The sequence below is a fragment of the Pantherophis guttatus genome, chromosome 3 (assembly GCF_059756535.1).
Source record: "Pantherophis guttatus breed Tessera chromosome 3, ASM5975653v1, whole genome shotgun sequence".
In the NCBI taxonomy this organism is placed as follows: Eukaryota; Metazoa; Chordata; class Lepidosauria; order Squamata; family Colubridae; genus Pantherophis; species Pantherophis guttatus.
Window position 1 is genome coordinate 215824835 of NC_142065.1, and position 23785 is coordinate 215848619.

At 48.0% G+C, this 23785-nt stretch overlaps 1 protein-coding gene across 46 annotated transcripts in view; it reads left to right on the forward strand.

The window, feature by feature from the left end:
• Nucleotides 1-23721, forward strand: part of SCRIB (scribble planar cell polarity protein) — a 59856-nt gene extending 36135 nt beyond the window's left edge. For 10 of the 46 annotated variants that reach the window (XM_087891507.1, XM_087891482.1, XM_087891484.1 and 7 more), the window contains 12 exons: nucleotides 16431-16487; nucleotides 16990-17115; nucleotides 17298-17408; nucleotides 17510-17560; nucleotides 17649-17814; nucleotides 18080-18257; nucleotides 18783-18971; nucleotides 19082-19221; nucleotides 19309-19346; nucleotides 19773-19847; nucleotides 22202-22256; nucleotides 22621-23721. In XM_087891507.1, the coding sequence (XP_087747633.1) occupies nucleotides 16431-16487; nucleotides 16990-17115; nucleotides 17298-17408; nucleotides 17510-17560; nucleotides 17649-17814; nucleotides 18080-18257; nucleotides 18783-18971; nucleotides 19082-19221; nucleotides 19309-19346; nucleotides 19773-19847; nucleotides 22202-22256; nucleotides 22621-22757 (1323 nt within the window). In that variant the 3' untranslated portion in view covers nucleotides 22758-23721. Of the gene's footprint in view, nucleotides 1-16430; nucleotides 16488-16989; nucleotides 17116-17297; nucleotides 17409-17509; nucleotides 17561-17648; nucleotides 17815-18079; nucleotides 18258-18782; nucleotides 18972-19081; nucleotides 19222-19308; nucleotides 19406-19772; nucleotides 19848-22201; nucleotides 22257-22620 lie in introns of all 46 variants that reach the window. The other 36 variants (XM_087891516.1, XM_087891487.1, XM_087891491.1 and 33 more) reach the window with 11 other exon arrangements.
• Nucleotides 23722-23785: the final 64 nt, after the last annotated feature.

Sequence of the window (23785 nt, forward strand, 5' to 3'; positions counted from 1 at the left end):
AATCCAGAAGCACACATAGATAACTGATTCAGCTGGATTCATTAACTTCTTTATATACATAATAACAGATGAAGTATTTACAATACCAATAGTTGATTCTTCTTTTTTTATAATTTTTTAATTTTCTTTTAATATAAACATTCCAACTTGCGTTAAACAGTGTGTCATCTGAGTATAAAATTCTTCATGTCTTAACAATTAAACTTACCCCATATTCATTTCTTACATTCATTCTTATATTAATACTAAATAATAATAATACTGATAAAATAACATAAAACTAACATTTCTCTTCTTTACTTATCTATTTTTACAATACATTGCTTTCATATTTATTCTCTAACCATTGATAAAATAATTCCCATATATTATAATAATCTGATTCTTCTTTTTCTTGCAAGTGTTTATTCATTTCTGCACATTTTAATATTTTCTTAGTCACTTTTTCATCTATAGGGATTTCTTCGCTTTTTCAATTTTGTGTAAATACAATTCTAGCTGTGGTTATTACATGAATAATCAAATACAGAGTTTCTTTACTATAAATTCCCAGTAAAATCCCCAACAGGAACAATTCTGGTTTTAAATCAATATGTTGTTGTATCATCTTCTCGAGCCAGATGTGAATTTTTGGCCAGTATCTTTTTGCTTCCCCACATGCCCACCACATATGTTAATACGACCCAGGTGTCTGTTGGCATTTCCAACAATTATCTTTAAACATTTTGAACAGTCTTTCTGGTGCTAAGTGCCACCTGTAAAGCATCTTATATAGGTTTTCTTTGTATGCAGTTGACAATGTTAATTTGTAACTCCCATCCCATAGTTGCTGCCATTTATCTAGCTCTTACCGTGTGACCAAAGTTTTTCGCCCATGCTATCATTGTTCCTTTGACTTGTTCTTCTTCTAATTTAACGCTCAATAAGTAACTACAATTTTTTTATCATTCTCTCTTCTATTCCTGTCAATATCTTATTCAATTTTGTCAGTTCCATATAAAAACCATAAAGTTTAGCATCCTTTTCATATCTAGATTGTATTTGCAACTGTGTGTTAAATTCCCCCTTATCTGACAAAATATCTTTATCTAACAATATTGTATCTAACAATATTTCCCATATTAATAATAATTGTAATATATAATAATAAGTGCTTCTATCGTTGAAAGCCAGGCTGGTATCTTCAAGTAGTGTTGCTCTCTAATTTTTTTCCCATACTAATAACAAAGTAACTATGTACCGTATTTTTGGGAGTATAAGACACACCTTAGTTTTTACGGAGGAAAATAAGAAAGAAGTTGATTGGTGGGTGGATCGGCCTCCCAGAATACCCCCAATCGGCTGTTTCCAGAGGTGAATTTTAACAACAGGTTCTTTGGTTGTGAGCTCTGTGCCTTGCTTTTTTTCATGCCTCTGAAACTTCTGAAACACTGTTTCAGAAAAAAACTTTTTTTTCTCCCTCTGAAAGCCTCTGAAACAGAGCTTCAGAAAAAAAATATGTTTTTTTTCTGAAGCTTCTTTCAGAGGCTTTTTTTCTGAAGTTTCTTTCAGAGGCTTTTATTCTGAAGGACTATCTGTACTCTGTTCAGTCTCATTTCTTTGGTATTGGTATGTAGATTAACCTCTTCCGATCTATTGGTTATTGTATCATTCTCCAGATTTGTTAACATAGTTTGGTTAGAACCTTTACTGATTCTTCTTTTGTTGCTTGCCATATTATTTTAGATAAAAACCTTTCAGAGGCTTTTTTTCTGAAGCTTCGTTTCTGAGGCTTTTTTTTCTTTCAGAGGCTTCTTTCAGTTTCTGAAATCTCCATTTGCAAAGCTGGACAGGACTACATTCGGAGTATAAGACGCACCTAGATTTTCATCCTCTTTTTGGGGGGGAAAAGGTGCATCTAATACTCCGAAAAATACAGTATCTTATTTTTTCCATAACATAAAAAAGCATGCCAACCTAATTGCAGATCATGTCCTCCAATGTCAATAATCTTGTATTTCTCAATACAATCCATTCCTTCATCCAAGTTAGCACTGCTGCCTGGTAATATAATTCCCTATTCGGTAATCCAAACCCTCCCCTAGCTCTTACATCTTGTAACATTTTTAGATTAATTCTCACTTTTTTCCCCTGCCATATATATTTCATTATTTCTTATTGAGCTCTTCAAAATATTTTTTCTCTAATTTTATCAGGATTGTGTAGAATAAAAACAATACTCTCGGTAATATGTTCGTTTTAATTGTAGCTATTATAGCATTACCTATTAACGATAATGGCCGGTTTTTCCATCTATCCAAATCTATCTCAAGCTTTTTTAGCTTGTAGTAGTTGTCTTCCTTAATCGTTACACATCTTGCTGTTAATTGTATCCCTAAATATTTTACTTTCTTTGTAATCTGGATATCTAATCTCTCCGTCAAGTCCCTTTTCTGCTTCTCTGTGATATTTTTCACTAATATTTTTGTTTTGTCCTTATTGATTTTCAGTCCTGCCACCTCACGATATTCTTCTATTTTTAATAGCTTTGGTCCTGTTTCTTGCAGATCTTCTAAAATAAATACCAAATCATCTGTGAATGCCTGCAATTTATATTCCTCCTTTTTTATTTCCATACCCCTTATCTCCTTATCCTGTCTTATATTTCTGTTTAGTACCTCCAGTGTCAGTACAAATAACAATGGGGATAATGGACATCCCTGTCTAGTACCCTTCATAATGTTAACCTTTTCAGTCATATCTCCATTTACCATCACCCTTGCTGATTGCTTATGGTATATTGTCTTAATCATATTAACAAATTTTTCTCCAAAATCCATAATTTTTAGTTGCATCAACATAAATTTCCAGTTCACATTGTCAAAGGCCTTCTGAGCATCTAGGACAGTGATGGCGAACCTTTTTGGCATTGCGTGCCAAAAGTCTAAGCGTGCTTGCGCTGTTGCGCTCACGCATGCCGGAACCCATAATGCAATGCGCACCCCCATTTACACATGTGTGCACGACAACCCCCATGCTCCCTCTACACATGCGCCCACACTGTGCATGCATGCCCCCCCAATGCGCCCCCCCCACTTTTTCCAAGTGGGCCGGCATACCTCTTACCAGAGGACAACTAGGTACTCTTCCCTGGTGAGACAGCTGTTCGCCCGGCGCATGGCGCTGCCAAGATGTCTTGGCTGATGATCAGGCAACTCCAAAGTTTCCTTCTAAACGTGCGTGCTTGTAGGGGGGGAGAGATCTGACTAAAAAGCTGTGCTTTAGCTGTGCTAAAGAGCTGCCTCCTGCCTTCCACGATCTCCAACGTTTCTCCCCCATGGAATCCTAGCTTTTTCCTGCCTTCCACGACCTCCAACATTTCTCTCCCATGGATTCCTAGCTTTTTCCTGCCTTCCACGATCTCCAAAGTTCCTCGCCCATGGAATCCTAGCTTCCTCTTGCCTTCCACGATCCCCGTTTCTCCCCCATGGAATCCTAGCTTTTTCCTGCCTTCCACGATCTCCAACGTTTCTCCCCCATGGAATCCAATTAATACCTCAATACATTTCACAATTCTTACCCTAAATCTTCACTATTAACAACACAGTTCAAACATGTTTATATTCCAAAATTATTTCCATTTCTAAAACTTCCTTACATTTATTTATTACTTCATGTAACGCTCATTAAATCTTTATTCCATTATTAGTTTATCAAATTTAAATCTTATCACTAATCTTAAAAATATAGCAATTTAACATTTAAACATAATTCTTAATTCAAATAATGCTATTTAATAGAGTTTCCCAATTATTTCCCTAAATTCTATCTATTTAACCATACCATTTATATAAACACCAATTAAGTAATTTTTGTTTGGAAATCATAATCATATATTATTTCAATTTTCTTTTTTTTTTTGCTTAAGTGAAAAATGTTCAAATTATTAAAATTGTCATACTTATTTAAACAATATCCCAATTATTATAGCTATCAATTTTCTCAAATTATACCATCCAACATTTTAATAAAAATTGATACATTATATCCATTGATATATTTTCTTTTTACATAATCTAATTCAACCTTTTCTTTTATCATTCCACTGTTAATCCCAGTGTAATCATATTTATTTTTTCCCTGTTAATCCCAGTGTAATCATATTTATTTTTTTCACTGTTAATCCCAGTGTAATCTCTATAAATATTTAAACAGTATCCCAATTGTTATAGCTATCAATTTCCTCAAATAATATCATCCAACATCTTAATAAAAATTGCTTCATCATATCCATCAATATATTTTCTTTTAACATAAGTCTATTTCTCATATATTTTATCTTCAATCCATATTTCTTTTCTAAGTATCTATAATATATTTCTTCTCATATTTATTAATCTCAATATAGTTTTATAAATCTTATTTTATAAATAAGTTCTGGACTATTTTATTTTCCTTAATATTTTCCAACCTTTTATTCTTTTATCAATCACTGTTAATCCCAGTGTAATCATCATTGTGTTATTGTTAATCTCAAGATAATCTCTAGACACCTCCTTTTTATTTTTACTATTCACATGTTCAGTTACTTATTCATATTTAATCACATTGTCTTTATCTTCTTTATTCTCCACCTCTATGTCTTACTCCTCAATCTTCATTTTCTTGTCCACTTGTATATACTCCATTTCAACTTCTGTATCCTCAAATTTTTGTCCTCTGTGCAACATTATAATTATTTCTCTTGTTTCCATTGTCCAAGTCTAAATCAATTTGTTTATAAGAGTTCCGTTGTGTTCCCTTCTTTTTATTTTTTTTCTCCAAAAGTCAAACCGCTTGTAGACAAGAAAATCCTCCCCCACAAGTTCTCACGGATGTGATCTGTGAAGTCCACAATTTTCCAAAACAAAAATCAAGTTGCAATATTCCTTTTTACTTCAGATGGTGTCTCTCTGCAATCCACAATTTCCGGTTGTTTAAAAAGTATCCATTTTGCTTCAATTACATAACAATCTTATTTAGCTTCTCTTTTTCTTTTAGGTTTAAAAGTACCAAATCATATTTAAAGTCAGTCCAAATTTAAATAACTCTTCTCACTTCTTTTTTTCCCTTTTTTCCCCCTTTTATTTGTATATCACTTCTTTTTTATAGCTTATTATCCATTCTCTTTGGGGGTTTTTTGAAATTTAAAAAGAGAGAAGAAAACAAGAAGGATCTCTTTATTTCTTTCTAGTCCTTTGACCATTCTCAAATTGTTTAAGGTTTCCAAATAGTTTGTTTAAAAATCTATTTTCTATCGGGTATTTGTCTCTTTAAAGTTAGGTTTCAAAATCTTCTTTGCCCCCGCGCTCCTTAGCCACTATTTATCATTAGGGGTCTTTAGGGATGTTTCCCTTGTTATTTCATGCCTGGGTTGGCTGTCACTCACCCAGCTTCAAAAAACTCAGTTCTGTTTCTCTTCTCTCTCCAGCTCTATACTTAGTCTGGTTGTCCCAGCTTCGTGGCAGCCGCCATGGCTGACATCCCCGCCGTCGAGTCACAGAGAGTTCCCTCCGACCATCAAGGAACTTGCCTGTTCCTCTTGGTCATCCGAGGTGCCTCTCTTTCTTCCCTGTCCCTGCAGGACAGTTCTGATCCGCAGACCCATTGGCAGCAGTTAGTCAGCCGGGGTTTTCGCGGAGCTCATCGGAGCCCGCTAATTCCCCGACTGTCTCACCGTGATGCCAAACCAGAAGTCCCTTCCCAGTGTTTCACTCTATATCTTGAATTGTTTAGTCAGTGCAATTGAAATAGTGAGTGGGAGTGAGTGGGAGGCGCAGATATGACGGGTGCAAAGGACCACATCATGTTCCGGGGGTGCGCATACGCTGTCTACGAGTGATTGCGCACTCCGGCCCCAATGCGCGACTTGGGTCCTGGGTTGCACAGAGCCTCAGGCCCTGGGTCCACGGCTGATGTTATGTAATGCCAGGTCGGTTGTTAACAAAGCCCCCCTCATTTGTGATCTTATTTTGGAGGGGGGTGCAGACCTGGCAGGTATTATGGAGACCTGGTTGGGCCACGAGGGGGGGGGTTCCCCTTGTTGAAATGTGCCCACCAGGTTTCTGTGCATTTCACCAGCCAAGGGCTCAGGGGAGGGGTGGGGGAGTGGCGGCGATTATTAGGGAAAGTCTTAGTCCGAGGGAGACCACTGTTCCTCAGCCGGATGTGAGTCCCTCCTTGTGAAGTGGGGCCGGAGGCAGATGGGTTTGCTGACTACGTACCTGGCTCCCTGCCACGTGGCAGCGACCCTGCCCGAGCTGCTCGACGTTATTGCCGGGGTGGCGGTGGATACCCCCAGACTTATTGTCATGGGGGATTTCAACCTGCCATCTGCAGGTGAGGCGTCAGAGGTGGCTCGGGAGTTCATGGCTTCCATGACGGCCATGAACCTGACCCAATTAGTTCAGGGCCCCACTCACACAGGGGGACACACTCTGGACTTGATTTTCATCTCTGGTCAGTGGTTGAATGATCTTGGTAGAGGGGATTTAGATATTAAACCTTTGTCATGGACAGATCATTCTCTTCTTCTCTTGGACTTTCCTGCTGCTTCCCCCCGCCGCAGGGAGATGGAGCCGATTAAATGGTTCCGTCCCAGGTGCCTGATGGATCCCGAAAGGTTCCTGACGGAGCTTGGGCCATTTCCTGAGACCCTGGCACACGACTCGACTGAAGACCTGGTGGCCGCCTGGGAGAGTGCGGCCGCCGGGGCTTTGGACCACGTCGTGCCTTTGCGGCCTCTGACCCGATGCCGACCTCAATTGGCTCCTTGGTTCTCCGAGGAGCTGAGAGAGATGAAGCGTCGGAAAAGACGCCTAGAGAGCATTTGGAGGACTAGTCAATCCGATTCCGACCAGACACTGGTGAGGTCTTATATCAAGACCTACCTAGTGGCGATAAAAGTGGCAAAATCTAACTATTTTTCCGCTCTTATCGCATCTGCAGAGAACCGCCCAGCCGCTCTTTTTTAGGGTGACCCACTCCCTTCTTCAGGGAGGAGTGCGGGAAGATCCCTTGCAGGGTCGAGCTGAGGATTTTGTGCAATTCCTGCATGATTATGGGGACGACGAGGCGCTCCCATGCGACACCTCTCCTGCTCGAGCTGCACTGGCTCCCGGTGGTCTTCCGGGTGCGCTTCAAGGTGTTGGTGACCACCTTTAAAGCGTTCCATGGCTTAGGGCCGGGGTACTTACGAGACCGCCTTCTGCCACCAATAGCCTCCCACCGGCCAGTACGCTCGCACAGAGTGGGCCTCCTCAGGGTGCCGTCCGCCAGACAATGTCGGCTGGCGAATCCCAGGGGGAGAGCCTTCTCTGTGGCGGCGCCCACCCTCTGGAACAACCTCCCCCCAGAGATACGTACAATAACAGACCTCCGGATTTTTCGTCGGGCCCTGAAAACCCATTTATTTCAACTAGCTGGGCTGGTTTGAGTTAAATTTTAAATTGATTTTAAATTGGGTTGTTTTAATTTACGGCCAAAATATTTAATTATTTTAAACTGTTTTTAAATTTTGTATGTTCTGTTTTTTACTTTGGCTGTTCACCGCCCTGAGTCCTATTTGGAGAAGGGCGGTATAGAAATAGGAACAAATAAATAAATAAAATAAATGATAGTCGCTCGGATTCAGGAAGGCTTGGACTCCGACTGAGTGAGTCCAGGGGAGGAGATGAGGGTAGGTCTTGAGAACATTATCTGGGAGGAGTTTGATCCTGTGGCTCCCGAGGATGTGGACAGGGTTCTGGGTAGGATTAGTGCCGCCACATGTTTATTGGACCCGTGTCCCTCCTGGTTGGTACTGGCCTCCCAGGAGGTTACACGAGGCTGGCTCCAGGGGATGATAAGTGCTTCTCTGAGTGAGGGTGCCTTTCCTGCTGCCTTGAAAGAGGCGGTGGTGAGGCCCCTCCTCAAGAAGCCTTCCCTGGACCCAGCTGAATTAGCCAACTACCGTCCAGTCTCCAACCGTTTTGTGGCGAAGGTTGTTGAGAGTGTGGTGGCACAACAACTGCCCAGGCACCTGGATGAAGCTATCTATCTGGACCTGTACCAGTCAGGCTTCAGGCAGGGGTACAGCACAGAAACGGCATTGGTTGCGTTGGTGGATGATCTCTGGAGGGCTCGGGACGGGTTGCTCCTCTGTCCTGGTCCTGTTAGATCTCTCAGCAGCTTTTGATACCATCGACCATGGTATCATGCTGCAGCGGTTGAGGGGGTTAGGAATGGGGGGCACTGTTTTGCGGTGGTTCTCCTCCTTCCTCTCCGACCGCTCGCAGTTTGTGTTGGCAAGGGGGCAGAGGTCGACCTCGAGGCACCTTGCATGGGGAGTGCCGCAGGGGTCGGTCCTCTCGCCCCTTCTGTTCAACATTTATGTGAAGCCACTGGGTGAGATCATCCGTGGTTTTGGGGTGAGAGTCCACCTGTACGCTGATGATACTCAGCTGTACATCTCCACCCCAGACCACCCCAAAGATGCCCTTGATGTGATGTCTCGCTGCCTGGAGGCCGTGCGGGTCTGGATGGGGAGAAATAGGCTCAGACTCAACCCCTCCAAGACTGAGTGGCTGTGGTTCCTGGCGTCGTGATATAGTCAGCTGGTGCCATCGCTGACTATTGGGGGTGAGTCTTTACCCCACACAGAGAGGGCTCGCAATCTGGGCGTCCTCCTGGACGCATGGCTGTCTTTAGAAGAACATATGACGGCCGTGGCCAGGGGGGCTTTTTATCAGGTTCCGCCAGTTGCAGCCCTTTCTGGATCGCGACGCCTTGCGCACAGTCACTCACCCCCTTGTCACCTCCCGACTGGACTACTGCAATGCTCTCTACATGGGGCTCCCCTTGAAAAGTACCTGGAGGCTCCAACTGGTCCAGAATGCGGCCGCGTGGGTGGTTATGGGCGCAACTCGTTGTGCCCACGTGATACCCCTCCTGCGCGAGCTGCACTAGCTCCCAGTGGTCTTCCGGGTGCGATTCAAGGTGTTGGTTACCACCTTTAAAGCACTCCATGGCATTGGACCTGGATACCTTCAAGACCATCTTCTGCCACCAGTAGCCTCCCACTGGCCAGTTCGCTCCCACAGAGAGGGTCTCCCCAGGGTGCCATCGGCCAAGTTATGTTGGCTGGCGACACCCAGGGGGAGGGCCTTCTCTGTGGGAGCCCCTGCCCTTTGGAATGAACTGCCTCCAGAAATTCGTAAAATCTCTGATCTCCGTGTATTTCGCTGTGCCCTCAAAACCTTGTTGTTCCGCCAGGCTGGGCTATCAATGTAAAGATTTTAATTGGTTTTTAAATATGGGATTTTAAATTTGGGGTTTTATAATTGGGCCTATCATTTAATAATTTTAATTATTTTTAAATTTTGTCTGTCTTTGTGCTTTTAATCAGGCTGTACACTGTCCTGAGTCCTTCGGGAGAAGGGCGGTATAGAAATAAATAATAAAATAAAATAAAATAAAATAAAATAAAATAAAATAAAATAAAATAAAATAAAATAAAATAAAATAAAATAAAATAAAATAAAATAATAAAATAAAATAAAATAAAATAAAATAAAATAAAATAAATAAAATAAAATAAAATAAAATAATAAAATAAAATAAAATAAAATAAAATAAATAATAAAATAAAATAAAATAATAAAATAATAAAATAATAAAATAATAAAGTAATAAAATAATAAAATAATAAAATAATAAAATAAATAAAATAAAATAATAAAATAAAAAAATAAAATAAAATAAAATAAAATAATAAAATAAAATAATAAAATAAAATAATAAAATAAAATAAAATAAAATAAAATAATAAAATAATAAAATAATAAAATAAAATAATATAATAAATAAAATAAAATAAAATAAAATAATAAATAAAATAAAGTAATAAATAAAATATAAAATAAAATAAAATAAAATAAAATAAATAAACAGCTGCTTATCAATTTAGTTCACAAGCTTTCTCCCAAGGTCACATTTCATCTTTGTTAGCTTTTTCCTGCAGGTGGCACTGCTGCTTTATTTCTCTCTACTTCTTCCCCTCTTTACAGTACCCTCATGGCAAGTTTTTTTTTTTTTTTTTTTTAATTTGATTTATATGCCGCCCTTCTCCGGAGACTCAGGGCAACTTACAATGCGCTAAGCAATAGCCTTCATACTTTTGTATATTTATACAAAGTCAGCTTATTGCCCCCACAAACCGGGTCCTCATTTCACCTACCTTAGAAAGGATGGAAGGCTGAGTCAACCTTGAGCCTTGGCGAGATTCGAACCCTGCAGTAATTGCAGGCAGCTGGTCTTAATAATAGGGTGCTTTAGACCACTGTACTACCAAGGCTCTAAGTTTAAACCCAAACTTTTAAAAAAAAGTTCCAAGAAAGTTAATCTAATCAAGTATTCTTTAATCAATAGTCCCCAATTTAAAAATTGAAGTATCCAGCCTGGATTCAGACTTTACTCTTCAGCCCAATTTTTATAAGCCAATTTTTCTCTTATTCCTTTGTTTTCTTGGTCACACCTGCCTTCCTCACTGCTGTTCTTCTGGGGGTGGAATAGGTAAAACACCCAATTCCCCCTTCTCCTTTGCGGTCACACTCTCCTCTGCTATTCCAAGGAGGTTCTTCTTTAATCCAGTTTAATAGGTAGTAAAAAATATTCAAGATATCTTACCCAGACCGATCACACCTTCCTTTTGCTGCCACGCTCTGCAGCGACTGCCTCAGCTTTGTAGCGACTCACAATGGTCGCCTTCCCAGCTGTCTGTTTAGGGAGTTTCTCCGGCTCTATCAGGGAATTTGCGAGTTCCCTGAGATCCACAGAGTGTGCTCCCCTTGCTTGTTGTCCCTACAAGACAACTCAGGTCCAAAAAGGACCACCTAACAGCTGAGATATAGACAGTCCCTCGGGAGCCCCTAAAAGATCTGCCATTCCGCTTGACGCTAGTCATGCCCCCCAATCAATAGTTGATTCTTCAACGTGGCAAAAGTTACAGGCAGAGCACAAGGCAGGAGAGAACAGTTAGTTTCATTTCAGCAGAGCAGGCAGCATGCACTGCTTAGTTTCAGTTTAAATTATCTGCAAGACTCAGAAGCTGCAGACTAAGTCACGCCCTGGCTCCAGTCTTTCTCAGCTCCCAATTGGCTGACTTAGTTGCTATGCCTATTCATTGACTGACCTTCTTACCATGTCTCTGCCAGTTCATGAATAATCTGACGTCCCTCTCCCCCATCTCCCTTTCCCTCTCCCTCTTTCACTCACTTTCCCTCTCCCCCCTCTCCCTTTCCTTCTCCCTCTCTCTCCTCCCCTTTCCTCTCTTTCCCCTTCTTCCTTCTCTCTCTCCCTCCCTCTCCCTTTCCCTCTCTCTCCTTCTCTCTCTCCCTTTCTCTCTCGTCCGTCTCCCTCTCTTCCTTTTTCCTCTCTTTCCCTCTCCCTCCCTTTCTCTTTCTCTTTCCCTCTTCCTCCCTCTCCCTTTCTCTCTCCCCCCTCTTCTTCTCCCTTTCCCTCCTCTCCCCCTTCCTATCTTCCTCTCCCCCTCTCCCTTTCCCTCACTCTCCCCCTCTCCCTTTCCCTCTCTTCCCCCTTTCCCTCTCTCCCCCTCTCCTCTCTCCCTTTCCCTCTCCCTCCCCCTCTCCTTCTTTCCTTCTCTTCCCCTCTCCCTATCTCCCTCTCCCCCTTTCTTTCCCTCTCTTCCCCTCTCCCTCTCCCCCTTTCTTTCCCTCTCCCTCTCCCTTTCCCTCTCTTTCCCTCTCTTCCTTCTTTTTCCCTCTTTCTCATCTTTCTCATCTCCCTCCCTCTCCCCCTCTCCTCCTCTCTCCCCCCTTTCCCTCACTCCCCCTCCTTTCTCTTTCCCTCTCCTTCTCTTCCTCTCCCTTTCTCTTGCTCCCCCTCTCCTTTTCCCTCTTCCCCCTCTTTCCCTCTCTTTTCCCCCTCTCCCTTGCCCCCTTTCTCTTTCCCTCTCCCTCCCTCCCTCTCCCTTTCCCTCGCTCCCTCTCCCTCCCCTCTCTCCTTTTCCCTCCCCCTTTCTCTCCCCCTCTCCTTTACCCTCACTCTCCCCCTCCCCCTTTCCTTCTCTCTTTCTTTCCCTCTCCCCCTCTCTCCCGTTCCCTCTCTCTCCTCCCTCTCTCCCTCTCCTCACCCCTCTCTCTGTTTCAGCTCTTCCAATGGTGCTCCCATCAGTAGGGTATCTCAGTCCATCCAGCTTTCCACTGGTCACTCTCCTCCTTTCCACCCATCTTTCCCAGTTGCTTCTGCATCATGGGCCTGAAGTAGTACAGTTCCGTCCTGGTTGTTTGTACTCAAGTGGTTGGTTTGTTTTCTTGACTGCCTCAGGGCGTCTTCTCCCATCGGTTCTCTTCCAGTCCTGCTTCTTCCGTGCCCATTTCCACAGCAGGTGGCACAGAAAGCCTTCCCAGTGGGGTTCTTTTTCCCCCCCAAATGTTTTTTATTGTTTATTTTTTTACAAACACATCAATGCGTGAACACATTAATGCAAATAAAATATTATTAATCATATTTGTTACATTCAGCAAGCTTATATCGTTCTAATAATAATACACATATTTATGTTAAGTTATAATCTTCCATTATTTAGTTATTCAATATTTCAATATGTTATTTTTATGCCAATCACCATATTATTCAAGCATACTTAATAATACCATCGTTCAAGTTCTGATTTCCCCTCTTGTTATTATTTCACCTTATTATATGAAAATGTGTATTCCCCCTCTCTCTAGTTTCCATCCCTATTCTAACTTTTAATTATGCCACTATTATATTTAAAAATATTCCCTTTCTATCCATCATCTCTTGCCTGCTTTAAAGCTTTGATTGTTCGTTTTTTAGTTTGCCTACTATATTCCTCTCTTGGATCTTTATCTGCTTCCACATCTTGACCAATCATTTTAAACATTTCTCCCTTTTCTGCCCTTTTCCATTGTCTAATTTTCAAAATATCTACTCTTGTCCCTATTCCAAAAAAGTCTTCCTGCAACTCCAGTTCCTTTTTTAATTCCCTTAAAATACTCTCCACTCTAATTAGATACCACTCTAATGGCAGAAAGTGAAGAGGAACTAGAGCCTCTTGATGCGGGTGAAGAAGGAGATGCAAAAGTTGGCTTGAAACTCAACATTAAGAAAACTAAGATCATGGCATCCAGCCCTCTCAATTCCTGGCAAATAGATGGGGAAGAAATGGAGGTAGTGACAGATTTTATTTTCCTAGGCTCCAAGATCACTGCAGATGGGGACTGCAGCCAAGAAATTAAAAGACACTTGCTCCTGGGGAGGAAAGCTATGGCAAATCAGGCAGAATTCTAAAAAGCAGAGACATCACCCTGCCAACAAAAGTGCATATAGTCAAGGCTATGGTTTTCCCAGTTGCAATGTATGGCTGTGAAAGTTGGACCATAAGAAAGACTGAGCGCTAAAGAATTGAGGCCTTTGAATTATAGTGCTGGAGAAGAGTCCTGCGAGTCCCTTAAGACTGCAAGGTGGTCAAACCGGTCAGTCCTAGAGGAGATCAACCCTGACTGCTCTTTAGAAGGCCAGATCCTGAAGATGATACTCAAATACTTTGGCCACCTAATGAGAAGGAAAGACTCACTGGACAAGAGCCTAATGCTGGGAAAGATTGAGGGCAAAAGAAGAAGGGGAGGACAGAGAATGAGGTGGCTGGATGGAGTCACTGAAGCAGTGGGTGGGCGTGAGCTTGAATGGACTCCAGGGGATGGTAGAGGACAGGAAGGCCTGGAGGAACGTTGTCCATGGGGTCGCGATGGATATGACTTCGCAACTAACAACAACAACAAAATACTCTTCCCCTCGGCTTATTTCATCAGTCATTATTATTTTTGTTGTTATCTCCTTCTTGTCATCTTGTTTTATTTGTTGGTTTATCTGTTCTGTTTTTTCATCTACTCTTTCAATTGGCTCCTCCTCTTCCTGGGCGTCTTGGTCACCTCTTGTCCTTTGTATCATGTTTTCCAGCTTTCCATCTATGCTCTGTATTTTATTCATAATCTCCTTGTAGTATCCTTAATACTTTGAATTAACGATGCCGCTCTTTCCCAAATTCCACTCATTTCTTCCTGGTGTAGAATCTCGTTTAGTTTTATTTTGTCCAATAATCCAAAAACCATCTATTCAAACCTAAAGTCCTTCTCAAAAAGTTCAATATTCATAAATCTTTATATCCCAAAGCTAATTGACTATCCAAACTGTTCCTTTGGATAGTCCCAGAAATCTTGTGTTGTAGCTTTCAGGGGTCACTTTAATACCCTGTTTCCCTGAAAATAAGACATCCCCTGATAATAAGCCCAATTGGGCTTTTGAACGCATGTGCTAAAATAAGCTCCCCAAAAATAAGTCCTCCCCAAAAATATTTAAATGCATGCACAGCCGATCCCCGCCATTTTTTCTGGTTAGAGTTAGGGAGACAGAGCTGGAAATCAGGTAAGATGGCAAGAGGAGCCCCATCTTGCTAAACATGCCCCAAAATAATAAGACCTGCCCGAAAATAAGGCCAAGTGCTTATTTCTGGGTTCAAAAAAATATAACACAGGGTCTTATTTTCAGGGAAACATGGTAATAGTGTCTTTCTTATTCTCACGTTAAAATCTCCAATAGCCAAGTATTTCCAGGATTTTGGGAATGTGTTATGCCTTCTTTTCATCAGCAGGTGGCACTCTTTTTTTTTTTATTGCAAAAGTTTTACAATTACATTTTCACCCCTTTTTCCCCCCCCACCTCCCCCCCCCAGACTTCCCAACCTCCCTAACCCTCCCTAACCCTCCCCTCCCCCCAGACTTCCCTATAATATACTCATACTCATAAAAAACCCTTAATATAACACTTATATATAAACTTGAACCCCTCCCTAAGAGTGCAGGTGGCACTCTTAAGTCAAATTTCAATATTAACCAGTTTTATCCAATTTTAATGGTAACAATCGAAAATATAAAGATGTTAGTTTTTTAAGTAAATAGTTCCAGCATTTTGAAATGCCTATCCAAAACGACGCCTGTCCAATTTAAAAATCCAATTTTCTGTATTTTTAAAGGTTTTTGTCTTTCTCCCTTTGATTCTTTTTCCTTCAATTTTGAAATTCTTCTTAAAATGTTAAATTGCTGCTTTTAAAAATAGCAGTGAGCCTCTCTTTTCCTGGATGTTCTTTTGGGGTTAAGTTTTAAATAAAAAGGATTCTTCTCACCCAGTTCCAGACACTGTTCACTGATTCCACTCCAGTACAGTTCTTAAGTGGTCCTTGGCTGTCCCAGCTTCATGGTAGTATCTTTGTTTTATGTTTGTTTGTTTTATTAAATTTATATACCGCCCTACTCCCGAAGGACTCAGGACGGTGAACAGGCACAAAATAAAATACATAAATACAAAAGTTAGAAACATAATTAAAACCAAATTAAATAATTTAGCCCAAGACAATTAAAAATCCCAATAATTTAAAACAAATTAAAATTTCAATTTAAAAATTTAAAAGAAAGGGGAGAAAATTAGGCCAGGCCGGCTTGCTGGAATAGGAGGGTCTTAAGAGCACGGCGGAAAATGCGCAGATCTGGGATCCTCCGTATCTCCGGGGGGAGCTCGTTCCAGATAGTGGGTGCCCCCACAGAGAAGGCCCTCCCCCTGTGGGCCGCCAGTCGACACTGCTTGGCTGACGGCACCCGGAGGAGCCCCTCTCTATGAGAGCGTTCCGGCCGGTGGGAGGCTGTTTGTGGTAGTAGGCGGTCCCGTAAATAACCAGGTCCTAAGCCATGGAGCGCTCTAAAGTTGGTGACCAAAACCTTGAAGCGCACCCGGAAGACCACCGGGAGCCAGTGCAGCTCGCGCAGGAGAGGTGTCACACGGGAGCGCCACGTTGCTCCTAATCTTTAGGCTGTCTCTTGTCCTCTTCATGGCATAGAAGGAAAAAAGCCTGGGGTCCTCCTGCCATCTCTCCTGCGACCTCTCAGGGTGCCACTCCTTAGCTTTGCCACCCCTATAAGACGGCTTTGGCTTCACGTGGAGCCCACAAACAGGAACAACTCAGCACAGGGAACACGGAAACCTGTTCCCTGTGTCTGATATCGCTGCGATGTCAGCCAGAAGTCCCCAGTGTGGTTCTGATCTCAGCACTGAACACACATACATAGAAGACACGCCCAGATAGTTCTTGACCTTATAACCAGTTGTGTAACAGACATTCAAAATTGCAGTGCCCAAGAACAAGTGCTGTAAAGCATCACTGGTTATTGTAAAATGGTGTGCCACCCCCGTCCTTTACAAATTAGTGCAGCCAGGTCTTGGCTAGGCAACTGGTTCGGGGAGCTGTGCCCACCTTGACATCTCTCCAAGGGGAAGGAGCTCCCTCCCCCCGCAGTTGGGGGCGGGTTCCTCATGGCCGCCTCCTTCTTCTCTTGCAGGGTCTGGTAATGGGGGAAGCCGAGTCTGCCCAGCGAGAGCCTCCCAGCAGCCAGCAGGTAGGGAGGCTCTGGGCCGAGGCCCGGTCTGTGCCATTTGCTCCTGGCAGCCGGTCAGCCTCTCTCTTTCTCTCTCTGCTTCCTTCTCTGGCCTGGTCATTCTCCAGTGCTCGGCCCTGTCCCAGCCTTTCTGCCTGGTGGGCAAAGAGATGCGTTTTGTAAGTGCCCCTCGGTTACTGCCCTCTGCCTCCCCCACAGTTTTTGTATCCTGCTTGGGGGGCAACCCCCCCTCCTTATGACCTTAAGTGGTCAATGTGCCGGGGGGAGGCTTCCAGGGCCTGAGCAGTCAGTCCAGGGGTCAGCCCTGGAATCCGGAGGCAGGAATGGCTGTTGGACGGCAGCCCGTCCATTTCCTGGATTGGCTCTTGGTGCTCTCGAGCGGCGGTCCCACTGGCTCTGCCTGTCCTTAGCTGCTCTTGCCCTCAGTCTTCCCCAGCAGCTCTCTGCTGGGCACAAGGTCAGACTGCCCTCTGACCTGCTTCTCCCTCTGGTGTGTATGCAGACCAAGCCCGGGAGAATTCAGCCAGTCTCTCGCCTACGCCTGACCTCAGCCCTGGGCCCCGCGGAGGGGCAGAGCAGTCCCAGCCCTTTTCAGCAGCCTGAGCTGGCCTCTAGCCCTAACGGTCTGGTGAGTGCCCGGGGAGACACCCCCATCCTTGTCCTGTCCTTGTCCTGCCTGCCCCATGCCATCTTGGGGGGCCCTGGTCCACGCGGAGAGGCAGGGTGCAGGGACCGTGGGAGTCCCAGCAGAGCCCAGGCCTTGGTGGCCCTCCTTGTCCAGTCAGTTGCCTTCCCTGGCTCTCCCCACAGCCTCAGCAGGCCGGACCCCTCTCACTAAGCGAGGACCTCCCTCTCAGCACCAAACAGGCATACAAGGCCATGGCCGCTGTCCCGGGATCACAGCTGCCGTTGGAGCCGGAGGTGAGGCAGGCCGGGCCTGGGCCCCGAGGGGAGTGGTCTGTGGCCCCGGCCTGTGCTGTGCTGTGCTCATCCCGTGTCCTGCCCCATTTCTTTCACACCAGGAGCTGCCAGGCCAGAGAAGCCTTGATCAGGCACCGCCCGTCTCTTCCGAGGTAAGGCGCATGGGCAGTGGAAGGGGCCTCAGGGCAGGGTGCATGAGCCCAGCTGACCCCACGCCTCCTCCGTGTCCCTGCCCCACAGAGCCCGTGGCTGGGTGGCCCGCACAGCCCGGAGCAACGGACTTTCCGCGAGAGGCAGAAGTACTTTGAGCTGGAGCTGAAGCAGCCGCCACCACCTGCTGGGAAACCCCTGAAGCGAGTCTCTCTGGTCGGGGAGGAAGACCTGAAGAAAATGAAGGAGGAAGAAGGTGGGCCCGCGGGCAGGGTGGGGCGGGGCGGGGTGGGGCAGAATCCTTCTGGCCGACTGCTGCCAGAGATGAGCCCCTCCCTTGCCCACTCCTTAGGCAAGAAGCTCAGCAGCTCTGCCAGCTGAGGGGCTGCACCAACTGCTTTCATGCCCATCAGGTTCAGTTGCTGCTCCTTGGGGGAAGTTCAGGACATCTCCTATTCCAAGGGGGAGGCTGTGAGGGGGTCCCTGTTTTGACACCCCCCTCCCCCCGGTCTCTTTCTCAGCAGCTCGGAAACTCCAACAGAAGCGAGTCCAGCTGCTGGAGGAGGAAGAAGAAGAGGAGGAGGAGGAGGCACAAAGCCAGGGCCCCCCAGGCATGGGCACTCCCTCCAGCATCTTCATCGAAGGCGTTGAGTACAGAGTCGAGAAGCAGAATGGAAACAGTCTCCCCCCAACCGCCTGGTGAGCTCACTGCCTCAGAAGCGCCAGGTGCCTGCAAGGCCTGGAGGGGGCCCCACAGCAGGACTGGGTTGCTCTGGCCAAGACAGCCCTCCCCCTTTCCCTTGGGGGCTGTGGGGCAGAGAGGTCCTCTTCCAGACTGCTCTGGCAAGAGTGGCAGGGCGAGTGGCAGCACAAGCCCTGAGAGCTGTGCCCGGTCCAGTGTTGGCTCCTGGGGTCCGTCACCCTTCTCTGCCTCTTGCTGGGGTGGGGGCCATCCTGGAAACTTTTTCTGGGCTTGTGGTGCCATGGGGAATTTACAGAAGACCTCTGGGGGGCCCTGTCTGAGGCCAGCCTTCCTTTGTGCCTTTCCAAGCTTCTGGAAACAGACCCAATGGCTCTTGAAAAGGAGGAGGAGGAGGAGGCTGCGCTGAGGAGAGCTTGCCCCCCGGGCAGCCTCCGTCTCCTCCGGGTGGGTAAGCAGGGGGGGAGGATGGAGCGGAGGAGGGCCCCCTCCTGAGCTGAGCCTTGGCAACCTCCCTCTGACAGGATGAGTCCTGTCTGCGCCAGAGGGGGGGAGCCAGGGGTGCCAGTCCGGACAGCCAAAGCCGAACGGCGGCATCAGGAACGCCTGCGGGTGCAGAGCCCGGAGCTGCTGGCCGCCCCGGAGAAGGAGCTCTCCCCAGCCGAGCGCCGAGCTCTGGAAGCGGAGAAGCGGGCCATGTGGCGAGCAGCAAGGTAAGTGCTTGGGTGGGGGGGAGTGGCCAGAGAGCCCAGGGCCACCTGGGTGCCCAGGGGTTAGGGTTAGGGCCCACAAGACCCCCAACGGCTCTTTCTCCTTGTGGCAGAATGAAGTCTCTGGAGCAGGATGCCCTCAAGGCCCAGATGGTGATTGCCAAATCCAGGGAGAGCAAGAAGCGTGGCATGTTGGAGCAGCTGGCAGAGTCGCCCTCCCCGGCCCCCACGCCTTCCCCCACACCCTTGGAGGGTGCGTCTTCTCTTTTGTTGGACATGGGCACTGCCGGGAGTGGGGGGTGGAATTGTCTCTGAAGCTTCTCTGCCCCCTCTTTTGCAGACCGTGCTTCGTGGGTTGCAGTTTCACCAGGCCGGCTGGTAGGAGATGCCTGCACAGCAGAGAGGCTCTTCTGGGGGGGCAGGGGGGTGTTTGCCAGGTGCGGCATGGCACGGGGACTTGGGGGGGGGCACCTAGAAAGGACTCTGGGGCCTTTAGCTTTCCCTCAGCTCTCTACCCTCCCAGCTTTGCAGCCAGGCAGAGGGGGCTTCTCTTGCCCTCTGCCGGGAGGGCACTCAGGGCTGGAGAGAGGCGCTCTGGGGTCTGGTAGGGGCCCAGGTACCCAAGCCCAAAGCAGCTGGAGGGCCCCCCTCTGCTCTCCCTGGTGAGGCTTCCCTGGGCAGAGGCGCTGCCTGCCTTCCCGGGCTCTGGTCACTCTTGTTCTCTCTCTCTCTCTCTCCCTGCCTCTGCTCTCCACCCTCCCCATCACCACCACCACCCCCGCCTCTCCCTGCTGGTCTTTCCAGTCTCTGCCTGAAAAGAAGTTCCTCTACAGGGAATTTGCGGCCATTCCTTCTTCCAAACCTGTATGTGAACTCCAGGTACAATTTGCATGGAGTGGGGCATGGTCAGGAAACCCCTCCCCCCAAGTGGGGCAGCGGTCAAAGCCCTTCTCGGTTTCTCAGGCCACCCACCTGGGGCCTCTGGGGTTCTGGGCAGCAGGAGGTGCTCCCTCTTTGCAACTGGAGGGTTAGAGCCCCCCCCTCCCCCCCACAATAGCCCAGAGCCCACAAGGGGCCCTTTGCCCTCTGTGTGTTTCTTAAGCGGCTTCCTCCCCCTGTGGCAAAGGAGGTGCTTTTTTCTGCTCCAGACTCCTGCCCATCACCCTTGGGCTGCTACTGTCCACTCTCTCCAGGCCAAATGGGCCTTGACCCTTCCCTCCTCCCCCCCAGGTTGGTCTTTTCCTTTGGCCAAGAGCAGCTCCAAAGCTCCAGGCCTTTTCCCCCAGGGAGGAGCTTGGTTGCCCACACACAAACACATTTTTCCCACCTCCCTGGCTCTTTCTAAGGGAGGGAATAGGACAGGGCACCCTGGGTGCAGGGCTCTTGGGGGAGGGGGGCCGGATCCAGCAAGGCCTCCTCCTTCCCTTGGGATCATTGAGCTCCAAGGCCAACTGTTGCCTTTGTCAAGCCAGGTTTTCCTTTGCTTTGCCTGGTGAGCTGGGTGGGGGGTGGGGGGTGGGGTGGGGGTGTTGACAGCCGTTCTCCTGGCCCTCTTCCCCGTCACTTTGTGCTTCACCTGCAGGCCACACCCCCTCTGGGGCCCACAGTGATCAAAGGGGTCTGCAGGCTTAGCCAGCTTTCTGCCCTCCCCCCCCCCCCCGCTCAGTCCAGGCCATTTATGAAGGGGCTAAAAAGGGCCAGTCTAGCCTCGCCTCCAAAGGGTCTTCCCTCCCTCATTCCCATCCCTTCCCCAAATCAAGTAGCCAGGAGGACCCCTTGGGCATTCATTGAATTCTGTTGCCTTTGATGGGGAAGATCTGCATGGGGGGGCAGTCTGTGCCAGTCAAGTGACCTCTTCCGCACCCCCCCCCCCCGGGGTGCAAGTAGTTGGGCTCAAGATGGGGACTCTCTGACCCCCTTATAAAGCCAGCTCCCCTGGGAGAAAGCGAGGGGCCCTAGGGCCCGAGAGAGAGCGTCTCCAGCCGAGAGTCCCTGGGCTGAACCAGACAGATTCAGAGACAGATGCCGCCTTCTGTACGAATGCGGTGGGGGGGTGCTCCTGAGCCCACCAGCACCAGAGGCAGTTGGGGCAGCTGCTTCAGAGAAACGCATTGGCCACGGAGTGGACCTTTGAGTGGCTGTTTTGAGGTTGGCCTCCAATAAGGGAGCCCTGATTGGATTTCCTGGCGGGGGAAGGCCCACATTGGCAGGGGGGGGCAAGATGGACAGGAGGCTTGTGCAAAGGGAGAAATCTGAGGAGGATGTCCAGCAGAGGGGCAGCCAGGTGGTAGGAGGCATCGAAGGAGCAGGATGGGACCCTGGGAGAGGGGCGCTGCTTTAGTAGGGAAGGGCCACCGGTCCCTGTCTTGAAACACACTCTGTGGGTGTGTACATGTGTGTGCATGTGCACGTATGACTCTGCCAGTCCTGCCACTTTCTCTCGGCAGCCTCTGTGGAAGTGGCCTCCTCCTCCCCCACCCACCCAGAGCTGAGAGGAAGGAAGTGGTCCCAGGTCCCCCAACTGGCTTGGAGCCCCAGGCAGAACTCAAACTCAGCTTCCGCTCTGCCTCCTTACTCACTACACCGGATGGGCCCCACTCTGACACCCCCACTCTCGGATGTTGAGTGAAATGATGCCAGCCCTGTTCGTCCCCACCAATTCGAGGGGGGCTAGATGGCACGCTGGCCCAGATATGAGGAAGCACCCAGAGTTATGGGTGGGCTGAGTAAGGCTCCTCAGGAGGAGGAGGGTTGGGGGCCCGGCAGCTTCCTGGCGTCCCGAGAGCATGGAAGGAGCTCCGTTTCTTTTCCCTGTCCCGGCCCTTTCCGTTCTTTCTCCTTTCTCTCTCTCTCTCCTTCTCCCTCTCCGTCCCTCTCCCTCTCTCTCCTTGCTGCCCTTCGTGCCACTCAGCCGAGCCCCATGATGCAGGCAGAGGTGGGTAGCCATGCAAATCATGGTCTGGCTCTGGGCAGTGCCCCTCAGCCCTCAGGCGCAAGAGCAGACCTGTTTAAAAGAACCTGCCCTGCCTGGCAGCCCCCCCCCCCCCCGACCCTCATCCCATCCCTCTGTCTCTGTGGCCAGCACTTGCTCCCCTGCACTAGAAGCCTTCCTTTGAATCCTGCTCTCCTTGAAGTATCTCCTTTCTCTGGGCGCCCCCAGCAAGGGGGTGGTGGTGGGGGAGGCAGGCAGGTGGGAGGGCTGCCGGGGGGCTAATCCTCCTCTGTTCTTGCAGATTCCAGATGGGCGAGAATCCTGCAAACGTCTTGGCAGCATCAGCAGCAGCTCAGGTGGGTGGACGGCCGGACAGCCTCTCTACATCCCCAGACAGCAAGGAGGGGGAATGCGTGGCCAAGCCGTTGGGCAAGGGGATAGGGACACAACCCCCCCCCCCAAACATGCTTAGCTGGTTCTTGACCTTCCTTGGAGAGAGCAAGGGGTGTCCATGACTGAACGCTGCTTCCCAGTCTCTGCCTGACGGTTCAGCCCCCCGGCTGCCCCCTCTCCTCAGCCTGCAGGCCCTGGTCCTGACGAGGGGAGGGGGCTTCTGCAGAGTCTTCCTGCCTTTCATGCTCTGCCTGTGGAGTGAGGGGCACCTTTCTGGAAGGCACCTGGTCAAAGAGCAGGTTGAGTTCTCCTTTCTCCTCCCCTCAGGGCGTCAGGACCATGGTGGGATGCCGGAGCCCTTGATGACCCACGGACCTTCTGTGGGCCAAGAGCTGGGGCTCTTTGGCGATGAGCGCAACCTCCAGCAGTCCCAACACAGCTTAGAAGCCGCCGTCCCGACATAACATGCCTGTCGTTAAAGACTGTACGGACACAGCCAGGCCAAGGGGACAGAGTGGGGTGATTGGCTGCTGGGCCCCTCAATGGACCGTGGGGCTCTGGACCTCCTTGCAATGCACTGGGGCAGGTTGTGACAAAACAGAGACAGAGCATTGGGGGGTGAGGGGAACCGATGGGATGTGGGGTCTGTAAATAGTGGGTGGAGGACGGCCACGAAACTGTTTCCATGTGGCATCAGCTGTGGTCGTTGCTGGAGACCTGCCGGGCGTAACCGACCAGCGGTGGGGCCCCCATGCCTGTCCCCCACCTTCCCTTGGAGCCCCAGCAACACCTGCTGGCGGGGCGGGGGAATGTTTGGGTGCTGCCGTGCCAGGCACAATAGAGAAGGGTGAAGCCGAGTAGGGGCGGGTTAGTGGCATTAGGTCTGGTGAGGCAGAGGTTGGGGGTTGGAATAGTGCAGGGGGAGGGGAAGTCCCAAAATTGCGACTGGCCCCACCAGCCCAGCCGGTGCTTTGCAGCCCGGCTGGTGGAGCTGTGGGGTCATCTGGGGGGAGGGGGGGCGAGGGACTCTGCTGGCACCCATCGGGCAGGCTGCCAGCCTTCCACAGGACAGGGACATGGCTTAGGCCAAATCGCTGGGAAGGCTCCTTTGAACTGGACATTTGGCTTTAAGAAGGTAGCAGGGCAGATCTCCATCTCTTTTTCTCCAGCTACCAATGTGGCTGCTTTGACATCACCTGTTAGAGCTTTTTGTTTTTAAACTAATTTTAGCATTTGCTTTTAATGAGCAGCTGGGGAGTGATCAGGCAGGGTTTCCGTGGCTAACTAACTTATAGGTGCTGGGCTGTGATCCATCTCTCCTCCCCCAGGGTAGACTGGGGGGAGATCAGGACTGTAACTAGTGACATTTGTACAACCAAAGAAATCTATTTTGTGGTTCAATGACAATAAAGTTTACTTTACCTTTTAGAGCCCTGGATCCTTCCTTGACTTAGCCACCACCACCACCACCACCCCAGCTGCTCTCCCTCTC